This window comes from Haliotis cracherodii, unplaced genomic scaffold (assembly GCF_022045235.1).
Source record: "Haliotis cracherodii isolate W230 unplaced genomic scaffold, xgHalCrac1.p SCAF_18, whole genome shotgun sequence".
NCBI classification, from domain to species: Eukaryota; Metazoa; Mollusca; class Gastropoda; order Lepetellida; family Haliotidae; genus Haliotis; species Haliotis cracherodii.
In genome coordinates, this window is record NW_027266273.1 from 23,444,928 (window position 1) to 23,462,991 (window position 18,064).

The 18,064-nt window shown below is 42.4% G+C and overlaps 1 protein-coding gene across 1 annotated transcript; it reads right to left on the reverse strand.

Annotated features, from left to right (window-relative positions):
• Window positions 1–511: 511 nt before the first annotated feature.
• On the reverse strand, window positions 512–17,192 carry LOC139465901 (zygotic DNA replication licensing factor mcm6-like). The gene is made up of 16 exons (XM_071247894.1): window positions 17,044–17,192; window positions 15,315–15,458; window positions 15,019–15,129; window positions 14,081–14,243; window positions 13,548–13,687; window positions 12,160–12,272; window positions 10,982–11,127; window positions 10,380–10,530; window positions 9,201–9,592; window positions 8,774–8,929; window positions 7,331–7,459; window positions 4,826–4,987; window positions 4,148–4,265; window positions 2,737–2,901; window positions 1,725–1,864; window positions 512–946 (listed from the first exon to the last, which is right to left on the reverse strand). The coding sequence occupies exons 1-16, from the start codon at window positions 17,133–17,135 to the stop codon at window positions 821–823; spliced, it is 2,448 nt and encodes an 815-aa protein (XP_071103995.1). The 5' UTR covers window positions 17,136–17,192; the 3' UTR covers window positions 512–820.
• Window positions 17,193–18,064: the final 872 nt, after the last annotated feature.

Sequence of the window (18,064 nt, forward strand, 5' to 3'; positions counted from 1 at the left end):
ACTGACCTCCAACATGGATGATTGATGTCTACACAACAGCCTTCAACGTGGATGACTGACCTCCAACATGGATGATTGATGTCTACACAAGACAACAGCCTCCAACGTGGATGACTGACCTCCAACATGGATGATTGATGTCTACACAGGACAACATCCTCCAACGTGGATGACTGACCTCCAACATGGATGATTGATGTCCACACAGGACAACAGCCTCCAATGTGGATGTCTGACCTCCAACATGGATGATTGATGTCAACACAGGACAACAGCCTCCAACATGAATGACTGACCTCCAACATGGATGATTGATGTCCACACAAGACAACAGCCTCCAATGTGGATGTTTGACTCCAACATGGATGATTGATGTCCACACAGGAAAACAGCCTCCAACAGGCCTCCAATGTGGGTCAAAGGACGTTCACACACAACATTGATCCAACAAGACACAGAACATATTGAATGACCATTTTATTGCAAATGATCTGTATGAACATGAGCCAGATATATACAAAGTCTTCAAGATCAAACCATGACATCTTGAGACATCAAGAGCAACTGTCGCTGGATCCATCTTCTTCACATCCCCTCACTACCCTTGCTGTCGGGGAGCACTCCTAGATGCACAGCTCACACGAGCCCACCTGTACATTATGGAACATATCTACAACTTCCTGTCAAGTTCCATCCCTCTATTCCAAGGGTGAAAGTCTCACAAATCGGCACTGTCTGCCTCAAATCAATTCCTGCACAAGTGAATGTTCAGAACTGGTTGCACTTTCAATGACTGTCCACGCCCCATCCATGGAGTCGTCTACACGTCGGCCACATAGTTGGGATGCACCACAAGGATGGGATCCTCCTCCCTGATCAGGGCCTGTGTGTCGTGCTTCGATTTGGGCTTCATCCCAGTCTGTGATAGCTCAATCAGAACGTGATCCTGCAAAAACAAATGTTCCGTTCAAAACTTCAGGAAGCAGCTCCATAGTTCAATGCTAACCTCCTGGCCTACGGACTATCAATCTTAAGATAACATTTGCTCTGCTGGTTAGTTTTCCATCTGGAAACTAAATATTTCCCTCCTTTCAGTCTAATTCAAAGTCACTGCCATGGAAACTCAAAAAAATTTTTTTTACAAATCCCAAACTATCAAATGGCACCAGTTCACCACTAGATCTATCTATGTGCCAAGTTTGGTGAAGAAATATGGTATGGTTTTCAATTTTCAGTCTAAATGAAAGTCACTGCCATGGAAACTCAAAAAACATTTTTTTTTAAAATCCCAAACTATCAAATAGCACTAGTTCACCACTAGATCTATCTATGTCCCAAGTTTGGTGAAGAAATATGGTACGGTTTTCAAGATCTGCTTCGGAAACAAGGACTACCGCCATTTTCAGTCTAAATCAAAGTGGTTGCCATGGAAACTAAAAAAATACAATTCACCACTAGACCTATCTATGTGCCAAGTTTGATGAAGAAATATGATATGGTTTTCAAGATCTGATCTGGAAACGAAATGTGACGAAAGGAAGGACGGACGGAGGGCACCCATTCCTATATCCCCCTTCCACTTCGTGGCGGGGGATAATAATAAATAGGGCCTTATTATGCCGTTTGGCAAGAAAATGTAAGCATTGTTCCTGTTCTGAATACAAACTCCGAACAGAGCCTCCCCCAACTCTTGCGAATGGCTTCCATGAAATGTTTCCACTTACATGATGCACAAGTCTCTCCACGACTTTCTCTGCTATAGTTTTCTTCTCCATTAGTTCAGCCTCCGAATCGATCTCTTCCTCCATCTCTGCCAGGTACCAGCTGATTAACTCACTCTTCCTCAGACCAACAGTCTCGCCACCTGTGCACACACAGTCTTGTACATGAACACGTTTTTATGACTTCAGTAGACAAAACAATAACTTACATTCTGTAATTTTTTTGTTCTATGTCTGTATCTTTTAGCATTGGGGAAAATTAACCGAAACTCACTGCCTGCATGTATAATGCCCATCTACCTCTACACGTGTTTTGGGGTTGTTTTTTTCTTCTTTTATTTTGTTTTGTTTGTTGTTGTTGTTTTTTGGAGGGGGGGGGGGGGGGGGGGGGGGGGGAGAGAAAATGTGTACACTGCATACCAGAATATACATTTTCCAGAGGCAAGGGAGTTAACTGACTGTAGAAGTCCAGTTTCCAACCTTGCCAAACCTGGCTGAATTGTCTGGGCTCGTTCGTAGTGCCACGAGTTATGTCCCTTCTATGTCCCTCACCTCTAATATCACTTAAATTTGCTTCAAATAAAAAGGTGGCTCTCAGCCAAGATGATCTGATCAACAATCGAGAAGTATATTGTAATAAAACGGGTCTTACTTCGCAAAGCACCTTGATCAAAAACATAAAATGATTTGGAAAATATTTGTTGATGCTAAGTTTGGCAGTACACATGCTTTGTAAATCCTGCAAGCAATTCTGTATGGCAGTTTACAGTATGGATGTCGACATCATCACACAATTTTGATGTGACTATGCATAGACTCGTTAGTCCAGCCCAAAACTAACTCAAACCTAGTTTGGCATGGGTGGAAACAGCACTTTTATAGTCAGATAACTCTCTTACCTCGAGAACATGAAAGAAATACGGTAAATCAGTCCAGTGCTTTCACAGATGTTTACAGATAATAAAAAGCTTCCTCGGACTTTGGATCCAGGGGAGATAAGTCTGCCGCCTCTCACCTGCTGTGGGAAGCTCTTCTTCCTCCTTGCGTTTCATCTGCAGCACCATGAGGTTGGCCATCTGCTTGTACTCCTCGTACGTCAGCTTCAGGCCCTTCTTCTGGGCCGCTGCCGGCTCCACCGGCGTTGGCGTTGTGGACTCCTCACTTACAGGCTGAGACTCCTCTGAGGAGGGAAGACAGATCAAGGTAAAGGAAAAGTTACTTAAAAGTCACCACCAGTTGATGGCGCATGCAATGCCTTTCTCTGGTTAAATAATTAAAACACCTATATCTGGGTCAGATAAACCAGTCACTGCCAGCATGAACAATGATCAACTCTTCAAGGGCCGATGACACTTAATCAGCTGGTCAAACACTGCAACTACCTGACCCTGACATCAATCAATTCTAAAGGCTGAATGAGGTATTGGAGTACCCTCATTTCGTCCAACAAGCATGAAATACACATATCCCCCGCCAATATGACATGTCTGGTTGTGTTCAAGATATATCGTATGGTTTTCAAGATCTGCTCCGGAAACAAGCACTACCGCCATTTTCCATCTTCCCGAGGCAAGTGACTTAACTGACCATAAAAGTCCAGTTTCCAAACTTGAGGAAAAGGCAGGAATTCCTTGACTCGATTGTAGCGCCACCAGTGGCTATTACGAGTTATGCCCCTTCTATGCTTATCACATTCAACCTCTCGTATCACTTGCATTTGCTTCAAACAAAATGGCAGCCTCAGTCAAGACGATCTGATCAATAATCAAGATCTACATTGTGATAAAACGAGTCTTACATTGCAAAGTGCATATCATGCGAGCACCTTGATTAAAAACATGAAAAGATTTAGAAAATATCTGTTGACAACAAGTTGGCAGTGCAAATGCTTTACAAAGCATTTTGACAATTTACCAACTGGATTTTGATTTCGTTTCGCGATTTTGATTGGACTATGCATAGATTTGTTAGTCCAGCCAAAATGTAACTCCGTAATGCCAGCCTAGTTCGGCAAGGGTGGAAACTAGACTTTTTAAGTCAGTTAACTCTCTTGCGTTGGAAGCCATGGAAACTCGAAAAAATTGTTTCTTAAATCCCAATCTTTCAAAAGGCACCAGTTAACCACTAGACCTATCTATGTGCCAAGTATGGTTAAGATCTCTCTCATGGTTTTTGAGTTCTACTCTGGAAACGAAACGTGACGGATGGACGGACAAGCACCCATTCCTAATAAACAGCACCACAAAGGGACACAAAACAGAATCATGTCTACTTGCAAACAGGATTATACATCCATGTTAAAGTGTGAGTTACAATAGTTACAGGATTACAAAGAGTATGTGCTTTGTGGTCCCTACCACCCTGATGGGCATTCATTCAAGTGTAGACCACACTTAGTCTCAGCGTTCATTCTGTCTGCAACGTACCTTCAACCTCCATGTCCTGCTCGGCCTGCTCCTCCTCCAGATGGATGTCGGGCTGCTCGACACGGATGATGGACTTGTTCAGCAGCCGGAACGCTTCCTTCACATGCTTTGGCTGCACCTGGACATGAGTGAGTGAGTGAGTGAGTTGGGTTTAACGCTGCTTTTAACAGTATTCCAGTTATATCGCGGCGTGTCAGCTTAATGTGGGAGGAAAGCCCGAAGTGATGCAGGTCTCAGACGTTTACCACTTCGGTGAAACCCTCGAGCACGGGTATGGTGCTGACAAACCTAGAAACATAATCGGGGCAAACCGGGATTCGAACCCACAATCATAGGTTTCTGGCGTGCCCAAGGGACGCAACTCTGCACAGCGAATCGCGGCACCTCAGACGACTGGGCCACCCGTGCCCCCCACCTGGACATGAGGGGAGACAGAGGGAGTGAGACATGTACAAACTGAACCCACATATATGGAGAACAATGGAAATGTCTGTTAGCGCTAAGATGACTGCAACTCTCATACTTTAACATAGACTTATGACAATCATAGCACCAAGATAAGTTTGTGGATTGGAGGCCAAATTAACCCTAATTATGTTTGTAACATTTACAGAATATATTCGGCTATTAAAATTTTCACTTCGGATTTCACTCGACAGAGGAAACAGCTAGTTGTACCTCGTCTTGGCAGTGCATCCTGGCCATGCCCTCTGACAGTCGGATCATACTCTCCAGCTGCCTCACGGTGATCCTCCACGCCGACTTGGCCGCCCCCGTGCCGTCGCGCTGCCGCAGGCGCTTATACTCCTCTATCATGTACTCCTGGGACTCCTTGTTGATCTGAGGACACAGCACCTGGTCATTACTACGGCCACTGAGTCACCCCAGCGGGGATTTCCAGAGGTAGACATTTCAAATTGTTATCAGCAAAACCTATTACAGCAATGTATAGTTTCTTATGTAACTGACCACTACATATACAGTGCAGAGGGAGAGTGGCATGTTCAGAGAAGAGCAGTAGGGGTCAAGCAATTATGTGCAGAGGGAGGGTGGCATGTTCAGAGAACAGCAGCAGATTTTCAGCAAATATGTGCAGAGGGAGGGTGGCATATTCAGAGAAGGGCAGTAGGTTCAGGAGATGAGGTGCAGGGGAGGGAGGTATATTCAGAGAACAGCAGGGCAGTGGGTCGTCAGATGCAGGGGTCCGGAAACCGTCATATGCGCCGGACATGTCCGATTGGGAATCTCAAATGTCTGGTTTAAAATATTGCTTACCGGACATTTTAAAAAGTATTGTCCGGACATTCTTAAATTTTGATGACATGATCAACAGTTAGGACTGAGCAGTTTCTGTCTGCAGTTGCAACACAATGAAGATTAACTACACTGGCAAGCTTTGTTTGTTTTGATTGCTGTAAATACATCGTACCTAGAATGATAGTCCAATCGGTCAATCACTGTAATAGGCAATAAACTGAGTTGACACTGATTAATCGAGGATTAATTACTGAGAACATCTTGTAAATTTGAGTGAAAGGTGTTTACAACTGTACATAAATACCTTGAATCATCAATGTACCTCATTATCCTCACAATGCTACGATACGTGACCTCAGACAAGTAGCGAAAGCGTGACGATAGCCTGTCGACCGATGCAGATCAGTCGAGCAGATCTGCCAAACCCTCAAAGTCTGGGTGATCATTTTGTAAGTCGTGGCTAACGACTTTCACTTGGTTGACATACAATGAGGATTTGCAGATTTTATTGTTTTCAGTAGCTAGTCGTATATTGAATCTTGATTGACCGCCATTTTGCTTTCTCGGACGATCGATATCAATTTTTTTTATGGTCAATAATTAAGTACAGATGAAAAAAGTATTCAAATAACTATTGCTATCAACGATATTTTAGTATTTGTGATTAAATTATCTGTCTTGTTTTTAAAAAAATCTTTAGTTTAAAAAAACCCTTTTCCCGTGAGGTCACGTGATAACCAAATATGGGATAATAGTCTCGATCCAAATGTTACAACGCTTACACTTGAGCAAACTCATGAATATAACTCATGAATATTAATTAGACCGTTCACTACGTTAACAGATCGTTATTATATCAGAAACAAACGTATGTTTTCCATGTATATCTAAAATGATATTATTTGTTATTAATTGTCCGGTGAATTAAACAATTTAAATTGAAACAATTCATAATTCATCATATTATGAATACGTAAACTTGTACTGTGTGAAAAGTCGTACTAAAATACGCTATTTGAAGGGGGCGTGGCCTAAATGCAAATGTCCGATTGGGATTTTAAATTTTCCGGACCCCTGGTCAGATGGGGACATCTTTCCCAGGCAATGGAGTTAACTGACTATAGAAGTCCAGTTTCCACCTTGCTAAACTATACTGGAGTTTCGTGGCTTGATCGCAGTGCCACTAGTGGCTATTATGAGTTATGTCCCTCCTACTAACCAATCTGATTACTTGAATTTGCTTCAAACCAAATGGCACCACCCAGTCAGACGATCTGATCGATATTCGAGATTCACAATGTTTCAAAACAAGTCTTAATACCTCGCGAAGTGCATGAAATCACTTGAGCACCTTGATTAAAAAACATAACAAGATTTGGAAAATATCTGTTGATATCTAGTTGACAGTACACATGCTTTGCAAATCCTGTAATGGACCGAAATCTGCATGTAGAAATCAGTGTTACTTACAAACCAGATGTTGATTTTGTTATGCAATTTTCATTGGACTATACATAAGCTGTTGCTGGACTAACAAGCCTAACTCAAAAATATTCCAGCCTAGTCTGGCAATGATGGAGACTGACAGTAAAATTAGGCTTGGACCAGCAATTCATGTGACTGTCGGTCCCTGTTGGACGGGCAAATGAAGTACTTTATAAATCTTTGCTGTTGAACAAACATGGCTGTAATCAGGAAAGTGGCTTCAAACCCAAGATTCCGGGGGGAAAGAGAAAAAGAGAAAATTGTTGTGACTGAACTTAAGTTACTTCAGAGATGACGTCATTGAATTTGTCAGCCATGAATGTAGACAGTAAAAAGTTGGGACTGGCAAAACTTTGGGGGGGGGGGTTTAAGTTTCAGACTTGCCACCACTCCCACCGGGACTGGCAGTTTCACAAGCCACCAGGAACACGGTATCCTCACCTTGGGCTTGAACTGTCGGGCAAACATGAGGTAGCGTGTGATCTCCTCCACGCTGTAGACCCTCTCCACTGACTCGTCCAGGTGACTGTGCAGGTCCACGATCCGACGTGCGATAGCGTAGTCCACAACCTTAACACAACTCGTGCATCAGTCAACAGCTGGCATAGGAATCGAATCAGGGCCACATTCACAAAGCGATCTTAGCACTACGATGATCTTAAGCCTGTGCTAAAGTAGGGAGTTACGATCACCTTAGCGCTGAGATCCCGTTGTGGAACAGGCAACAGAATATTTTAGAAACAATCAAAACTATAGGTACACTCTAGACAAAACAAACATCAAAGAACGTTATACCTGGATGTGATCTGATCACAATCGCCACAATAACTTGTCACAATACAGAACTTTGTTTGTTTGTTGTTTAACACCACACTCAACAATATGCCAGCTTCATGACGTCCTTCTGGAAATAATCGAGTCAAGACCAGACAATCCATGAGCATCGATCTACGTGATTCAGCTGCAATGACAAGCATCAACATGTCAGCAAGCCTGAAGTTGAACCCGTTAGTCGCCTCTGATGACGAGCAAGGGTCTCTGAAGACCAATTGTAACCCAGATCTTCACGGGTCAGAACTAAGTACAGATGGATCATGCATCGTTTTAATGGCACACTTTCCGTCTTGATGGAGGAAGTTAAAGACAACTGGACCAGACCAGACAAGAGCAGACCGAACTCCTGTACAAACCAGTGAGAGCAGTCTGACTAGAGGTAGGCACTATATAACTGTCATTAGCTAAGTTATTGAGTGACCCTGGCTACTTTATAAACAAGTATTTGTCACAAAGTGACGAAATGTCACCCGCCTGTATATACACCATAGTACCAAACATGAAGACAATCCAGCGATTAGTTCTTGAGATATTGCGGCAACACCGTTTTCAAACTCCCAACAGCAGATTTGCCTGCTGTGACCTTGAAAATGGGGTCAAGGTCACCGAAACCGACTGGTGTCTGCGGAGTCTGTATATACACCATAGTTCCAAATATGAAGACAATCCAGCGATTAGTTCTTGAGATATCACGTCAACACCGTTTTTCAACTCCAAAAGCAGATTTGCTTGCTGTGACCTTGAAAATGGGGTCAAGGTCACCTAAACCGACTGGTGTCTGCGGAGTCTGTATATACACCATAGTTCCAAATATGAAGACAATTCAGTGTTTAGTTCTTGACATTACGCGGCAACAAACAAGTGGGACGCATGTACAGACGTACAGACGGACGGTCGTGAATACTTTATCCCCCGCTTCTCGCTTTCGCGCGGCGGGATACAAAAAAACTTATTCAGAGCGGTGGATTGGTCACAGACATTTAACTGTTGTGATAGGAAGTATTACTTCAAATTAAGGTATGCTAGGCTGTATTATCAACTGTATCTCACCTCATTGCACTCGTCAACGAGGACGAAGAAAAGGTCAAATCTTGACATGATGGGGGCTGTCAAGGTGATGTTCTGCTTCAGGGATTTCGTCCGGTCGTACCGCCCGCCAATGGGATTAGCTGCTGCTAAGATTGATGTCCTTGCGTTGAGTGTCGCCTGCAACCGATCAACATTATAGCAACACACAGAACAATGAAAAATGGAGAACACTCAAGGTTTCCTGGAGAACCATGAACTACAGAGAACACTCAACATTACATTCTGAGTGGAAACTTCCGGTCACAATAGCAGAGTAGTGACAGCATCACATTGTTTAGTCTTGAAGATACATACATTAATTTTCTCTTGATATAGTCAAAATTGCTGTGGCGTTAAACAAAACTAGTCCATCAAATACTTCTGATTTAATGTTTGGTTTAAACCTCACCCTGACTCCAGCCTTGGTGATGGAGATGGTCTGTTGTTCCATTGCCTCGTGAATGGCCACCTGATCCTTAGGGTCCATCTTGTCAAACTCGTCAATACAACACACGCCATTATCTGCCAGCATCAGGGCGCCAGCCTCTATCACAAACTCATGTGACTCCTCATCCTTGACGACTGCAGCTGTCAGACCGGCGGCACTACTGGCTTTCCCGCTGGTGTACACTGCGCGGGGGCTGAAGTCTTCCACTTGCTTCAGGAACTGACTCTTGGCGGTACTTGGGTCGCCCACAACACAGATGTTGATGTCCCCACGGAGGTTTGTGCCTTCGGTTGTCACTTTTGGCACCCCACCAAACAACATGAGTAGAATGCCTCGCTTTATCTCGTCACTTCCTGCATGTGGTAAAGAAAACAGTCAGGAGAGAAGCCACAGCTGTGTATATGACACACAGAATCAAGTGAGAAGAGGTCAGGTTCTCCAGATTTGTTTAAAACGCAAAATGAAACAATTTTCTCTCTTGTTCTTGAACAACATGAATCTTTCTCATGAGCAACTTGGCAATCTTAACTTAACCATATTAGTGATTGAGTGAGTTGAGTTAAAATTTAAGTCACATCGGCTATATTTCAGCAATAACGTGACGAGAGGTTATTAAAAATAGGGGTGTCACGAAAAATCAAAATATTTATAAATTGCTATTGGTAAGCACGTAAAGTCAATTAATCGATTGTTAAATCAGTTTTCGATCAATAGTATTGATTTTAGTTAGGAATACTGATAGTATCGACTTTATTTTAATGAGATTGAATATCACAGATTAATACTTAAAACTAGCATACTACAATATAGATATCCCTATATGTAACAATACATAATAAAAAAGGGCTATAGATCACCAGCAGCTGAAGGTGGATCACCAGGCTAGGGTCCATGGGGACCCCAGCCTGATTTTACATCATCCCATCAGGTGTTGGCAATTACTGTCAGGAAAAAATTACCCCCAATGACGTGGTCTTGCATACCCTCTCTGGGGGACAATCATTTTACACTACTTCAACCCCCATCAAGGGTACCGCCACTAACAATCCAAGTTAACCAATTTCCTTCAACCAAGTCTAAAAAGTTTTTAAGGACATTTGCACTTGTCATAGCCATATCGTTTTGTTCTGACAGACTCACCGTGTATTGTTGGGAAGAGACTAGAGCAGAGGTTCTGGTACAGAGCTTTATCTTGACTCATCTCGTAGACTTTCTGCCATTCCTCATCTGTCATCTGCTTCTTGATGGTCTCGGCCGTCATTTCCTCATCTCCCATGTTTCTTCCACCAAACTGGGGACAACAGTTACACTGTTGTACTCAACAGACAACTTTACAATTTGACACCTGTTTATTTTCTAGGACATCGAGTGTTTGAAATCTAAAGATATTTAAAATGCTAAGGCTGGTATAGGAGAATGTCCTGATCCAAATTTGTAACAATCATAAAACTGACATCTCTTAACAGAATCACCGCACTTCTAACATCTTGTATGTGATCTATACACGCTCACAACAACGTACTCCTGTCCTTCCCTGACCTCTGCTTTGATAGAAACCTGTTGATACATAAGACAACATTCATCAGCCAAGTGAGTCTTAGGCCCTTGAGGTATTTCAGTCTAGGGATCCCTAAAACATTTGGCGTTAAGTTAATGACCCATTGGGCTCACTGACTTTTATCTTTAACTTTGACTGCTGCATCCATAACCTGTCGTTGGTAGGAGATGAGGATGCTACTCACCCTGGGGTTGCTTTGTGTGACTGTGCAGGCCAGGAAGGAGAGTCTGTACGTGAGGTCTCGCACCCCGAGTGCCTTCAGACCACGCACACCCTCGGTCTCGTAGCCATCATTACCCCGCACCCGTGACGACGTCTCCGATCGAGCACCTACAAATGCAAGTCACTGCTGATTTATCTTGAATTCTTTTGGTAGTTTAACACCGCACTCGGCAATACTTCAGATATATGACAGCCTGTAAATAATTGAATCTGATCCAGACAATCATGTGATTGACATCATGAACATCAATCTACGCTGTTTGGATACAATGACATGCATCTACCAAGTCAGCAAGCCTGACCACCCCATCCCGTTAGTCCCCTCTTACAACAAGCATAGTCGCCTTTTATGGCAAGCATGGGTTGCTGAAGACCTAATCTTCCCCGGAATAATGTATTGAACAAAGAACCATGAACCAGGGTACGATGACATGCCACCAGGTCAGACCATCTGATCTATTTGGTCCCCTTTCAACCTATGTTGGGGTTCAATTCTAAGCTGTTATGAATTTTACATTATGACTTGTGATATTCTGTCGTTGACATCTTTAGCAACTTTATGTAGATTCAGGACAAACAACTCATTATTAGGTAAAGTCTTCTTACTGTAGGATACCTAGAACATGGGGAAGGCTGCCTTAGGTGAGCGTCTTAAAAAGTGCCCCTTGGCAGGCAAGAGATTTATTTTGTTCAAAATGGGATTTTCTAAAAGTTTGTATTTTCTTAAATTCAAAAGTATTTTAAAATTGTATTTAATGCAATAATATAAAACGAAGCATTAGCTCCAAATTATGATTTTTTATTGACATTTGCAGGAATTTGAGGGCCAAATATGATCCTCTGAGCAGGTCTAGATAAATCCCTGTCTTGTAATTACTGAGATGGTGGGGGAATGTGTACATTGGAAAATGATTCAAGAAGCTCTGTGTAGCTCACCTGGATAATTTATTTGAGCATTGGCTGAGATCATACGTGCTTCAATTATTTTAGCTGCATGAATCTTGAGTTTTTGAAAAGGTTGCTGAAACAAAGTATTCCAGCAGCCAGTTCACAAAATTCTGTTCAGGTGAGCTACACACTGGGATTGATTATGATGATGATACTCAGCATCTAAGACAAGGGACACCTGGTTCTACTGACCTGGGACTGACATGCTGCCAACGTCTGGGATCACGATCAATGTGCCGGTGAAGTCACAGCGGTCGCCGGCCTGTGCGGACTCCACAGATTCAGCTCGTAACACCACCTCCACGCTACAACAGATCACAGCTGTCATTCCTCAAGTCAGAAGTACCGACGTCGTCATATTACACATCACAGCTGTCATTCCTCAAGTCAGAAGTACCGACGTCGTCATATTACACATCACAGCTGTCAGTCCTCAAGTCAGAAGTACCGACGTCGTCATTTTACACATCACAGCTGTCAGTCCTCAAGTCAGAAGTACCGACGTCGTCATATTACACATCACAGCTGTCATTCCTCAAGTCAGAAGTACTGACGTCGTCATATTACACATCACAGCTGTCAGTCCTCAAGTCAGAAGTACCGACGTCGTCATATTACACATCACAGCTGTCATTCCTCAAGTCAGAAGTACCGACGTCGTCATATTACACATCACAGCTGTCAGTCCTCAAGTCAGAAGTACCGACGTCGTCATATTACACATCACAGCTGTCATTCCTCAAGTCAGAAGTACTGACGTCGTCATATTACACATCACAGCTGTCAGTCCTCAAGTCAGAAGTACTGACGTCGTCATATTACACACACAGCTGTCATTCCTCAAGTCAGAAGTACCGACGTCGTCATATTACACATCACTGACATCAAGCCATTGATTGACGGATTGTTTGTTGTTTAACGCCTCACAGCAATATTCCAGCTAAGTGACGGCGGTCTGTAAATAATCTAGTCTGGACCAGACAATCCAGTGATTGACATCATCAGCATCGATCCACACAATTGGGATACGATGACATGCATGAACCAAGTCAGTGAGCCTGACCACCCGATCCTGTTAGTCGCTCCTCACAACAAGCATTGTGACATCAAGCCATTAGTTCTCAAATTGTTACACAACTGAGATCCTGGCATAAACTTTACAAAGTGTAATCAAGTTAACAGTTTCGAACAGTCCTCCCACCATGTTGTTCAGCATACACACAGGATGGTACCTACTCTTAATCGGTCTGTTGATAAAAGGTGAAAAAGGGTTGATCATCGTGTTCAAGATTATTGCACTTCTATGCAGCAACGTGCATGTGTGTATGTGGTTGCTTGTAGAAGGATGAGCTTATGCTGTTATTTAATAGTGCCACAGAGTCATAAAGGCAGGGAACAAGAACCATCTCTTTTAGTATGATGTGGCTAGGGATCGAAACATCAACCTTCCACTCTGCAGGCAAACGCTCTATCCCCCACACAATGGTGGTGGTCTGATACAAAAGAGGTGTTGTACCCAATCAGTGTCAAATGGACAGTCAGTATTTCACTGAACATGCAACACAGTGTGTGGCTTGTACCTTCTGGGGATGCTTCCGCGGGGAAGTTCCGCCTGCGTCTCCTGAATCCGGACTTTCTGGAAGTCTACGAAGCGAGATTTGTTCACATCCAGCATGAAACGTGTCCGGTTGTTGCAAACTGGATTCCGGCAAATGGTGGGCTGCAAGTAAGAGTTATCTCCCCTTAATTAAGATAGTACTTCAAAAGCTTTAAACAACTAGTTATACTACCGGTTTCAGATCTATTCAGTCTGAACAATTTCAGAATGCTTCTTAAAATTTGTGATAAAGAAAAAAGTTCCGAGTCAAAAAAAAAAGCCCTGCTCATAAAAAGTCCATACATAAACGCTAAAATCTACTGAAAACATTGTCAGGAGATAGGTTCTGGTATTCGACACCAAAGCTTTGGCACAGACTGAGAAGGTGGTGAAATTTTTCAGCATGTCACATCATTGTCTCTGGTTTGTTGAGCAGCTAATGAATATACTTAATTTTAACAACCTATATCCATCATAAACTCACTTTCAAATCATGGTGGGTCAAATTGTCCATACCTGTGTGTATTTAAACTGCTGCTCTACATCCTTCATGACAGTCCTACAGTCCAGACACATGAATGTTCCGGACACAAGTTCTGGATGGACTGGGTGGGTTCTGACGACTTGGCCTGTGATCCGCAGCATAGTCCCGATCTTGGCCGTCGTCATCTCCCGTACTCTGTAATCAAGGAGGGCAATCAGCATCTACTGAATGGCGAGGGAAGTGTAGCAGCACTACAAGCACAGAGTCTTAGTAGACACCACGCTCTTAGCGATAGTTTAAAAGTCGTATACACTCAGGTATCGCTGTAAAGAGACACACTGCACAGTAAACAAGGCAGTCATTACACTGATCTTGAACAATCACATCAAAATCAGAATTTAGTCCTCGCTATTACACCAAAGGTCGAAAGACATGTCATTACAGGTGACAACCTTAAACAAACTTTGAGTGACCAATGAAATGACTAACAAGAAATCGACATTTTCCCATCAGAAAGTAGCTTCTTCAAACTTTACGGCACTAGTTGCGAATGGCCACTTCCATTCCAGAATAAGTTTGAAAAACAAAAATTTTTGACCAAATTCTTGATTCAAACTTTGAAAACTAACCAAAAGAAAGCTCTGGGATATCTTTTCTTTCTGTGTTGTTTTATCGCCGCACTCAGCTATATTCCAGCTATATGACGACGACGAGCTTGACCACCCGATCTCGCCAGTCGCCTCTTACGACAAGCATAGTCGCCTTTTAGAGCAAGACAGGGTTGCTGAAGACCCGTTCTACCCAGGATCTTTACGGGTCCTGGAATATCTAATCGATAGACGAGATTGTATGGCAGTACTTCCAACAGGCTAAGGAAAGTATTCCATTTCAAATGTTTATCACATTGAATTGAGTGATGGATACCTATTTCATCCTTCGAGAAATTAATCAAGTTGTCAGGTTAACTCACTTGAGTCGTGTGGGGACGTCGGTGAAGCTGACATAGAACTCCTTGGCCGGGGGGATCTGGCCCCAGTCCTTGGCGTAGTTCTTGAGTGCTCGGCACAAGTACGGGTATACCCTGTGATCATACATAAGATTGGCATTAGAAAAATCATTGTCAACATGAGATGTAATTCAATCCACTACCATCGTTCACATTCCTAACCTTAACGGGCTGTAAAGAACGATTCAGGAACATTTCAACACTTGAATTAAGAATTACTTCACAATGTTTATACACATGACGGAGCAGCATCCTCCTACCTGTAGTATTCCTCCAGGACGGTTGTCGCCAGCTGTTGGTTGTAGCGCTCCACATCCTCAAAGTTGACAGTGAGAGTGTTGCGCTCAGGGCGGATGAGCTCTTGCACTTCAGGCAGATACTTGGCCTCCCCATCAACCGCAAATCTGAAAAGTGGTGAACATCACAAGAATAATGGCGAATATCACATGAGTAGTGGGGAATATTACATGAAATTAGGAATATCACATGAACAGTGGGTAATATGACATGAACAGTGGGAAATATCACATCAACAGTGGGAAATATCACATGACTCGTAAAGAATATTACATGAAATTAGTAATATCACATGAACAGAGGGAAATATCACATGAACAGTGGGAAATATCACATGACTCAAGGGGAATATCACATGAAATTAGGAATATCACATGACTAGTGGGTAATATCATATGAACAGTGGGAAATATCAAATGACTAGTGGGGAATATCAAATAGCGGAGTATATCACATGAATATTGGGGAATATTACATGAATAAATACTTGGATTCACTTGTTGAGAGTCGTTATTAAAATCAATTGCTTAATAACCATGATAATGCCTGTATTCCTGTTCTGGAGATCTAACAATATACTGACTGATACCAAGTGAGAGATACTTGTTCCAGAGGTCTCAGTTGTCGGCAATAAAAACTGACATGAGCATTGAATCTTGTTCTACATAAGCCTTATTCAATAAGTATTTATAGTGTTATTATAGTTAGCGACCCCGCCCAATAAGGGCGTGTGCTGGTCCTACAGAATTTGCAGACAGTGACGGCAAACAACATTCATTCACTTATTTCACTATTGTACGCACACAGGATGGTCAGATTTGGGAACTTGGTTGATTGAGTGCCATCATACCTGACCGTGTGAATCGATCAATGGATTGTCTGGTTCAACTCAATTATTTACTCGTGGCAGTCAAACAGCTGAAATATTGCTGTGCGCAGATTCAAACAACAAACAAGCAAATCACTCAAGTTGATCTCTTCTATCATAGCCAACAGCCAAGATTATGATCATACTCTTTAGTCCAAGAGCATTACAATAAGAGCTCAAAATCTGTAGCTACACTGGCAAATGTACCCAGGTGATGTTGGAGACAAGGAGATGGACCTATCTCTGCTTCATCAGCACGTATCTACAGCATGCTAGCTGTACGGCTAAGGTCTACCCACGGATTAACAGCATGCTAGCTGTACGGATAAGGTCTACCCTGGCTGGCCAGCATGTAGCCTAGAATTATGCGACAAACTATTGCATATTAACTTTTCAAATGATCAGCGATCTAATAGTAACAAAGCTATAAAATATTTATTCCATGTCTAGTTGTTTGGGTTTTTTTAGAATTTGTAGATGCTCTCAAGTCTGTCACATATACATGGGTGAGCTAGACCTAAGCCTTAATATTTCGGACGGACCTTCAACAGGTCGATCTATGTTATGGGGACATAGATGATAGTACATATTGTGCATTAAGAACGCACATGACTTTTTTAAATACACTACCATGATTAATCTATACCTGCCATATACCCACAACTGTTTTTCTCGCACACCAATATATAAATATCGGGTAAATATCAGCTGGTGGTGCATGCCTACTTGATCGGAGTCGAGATCGACGACTTTGGTAATAACTAAAGAGTCGTTGGCAAAATGTCGCATATATGTGTGTGTGTTTTGGTTTCAGATATACTCACTCTTCTAGAAAGTCCTGAAATAACTTTTGACATCTCTCTCCAACTTGATCTTTGACTTGGTTCGTCCTAACAGCCTGATCAGCGACATCCATGGCGATAGTTCACAACTTCTCTTAGGCGAGGTGTACACAATGCCTGTTTCCCGCGAAATTTGGTCACATGGTACAAGTTCTCCCGCGGTTGCTGACACAGAGGTCATGCATGTATTATGTCATGAATATTCAGTAGCTTGTGTCGGCGTTGAGGGAGAGACGCGTTTTACATTATCACGTTTTAATAAGATTTCAGTTTTGCTTTGTGGTGTATTTCATGTGTAGTTGACAGAAATGAGGGCGTATTATATTGGTTCATATTCAGAATCCAAGGATTATATCTTTACCGTATTATGTTCTGTTCTGTTCTGTTTGTTGTTTACGTCGCACTCAGCAACATTTCAGCTATATGACGACAGTCTGTATATAGATAATCCAGTGACAATCCAGTGATTAATATCATGAGAGTCAATCCACACTATTGTGATACGATGACATGCATCAACCAAGTCAGCGAGCCTGACCACCCGATCCGTTAATTGCCTCTTACGACAAAGTAAAGTCACCTTTTAAGGCAAGTATGGGTTGCTGAGGACCTATTCCACCCCGGATCTTCACGGGTCGTATCGTCTCTTATTTGAACGTTTCACAGCTGAAACATTTTTCAACTCGCATACATTAAGGTTTATAGACCACATATATCTGGTAATTATTGTAATACACTCGTGATATCGTGAAACAACAATATTTCATCAAATTTGAGATTTTATATCTAGATTTTTATCAGTTTAAGGATTTGACTCGATCAGTCTCAATAGACATGCTGTAACTGTGATATATATTACTCCATGCTTAAAACACTGAAGTTGGAATATTAATGAATGCGGTTTATTAGCCTTAAAAAAATGCCATGCATGGCCAGTGAACAGCTTGTATATATAATGTCCACGACAGATGTGTGGTAGTATGTTGTCTACATCATACTGTAT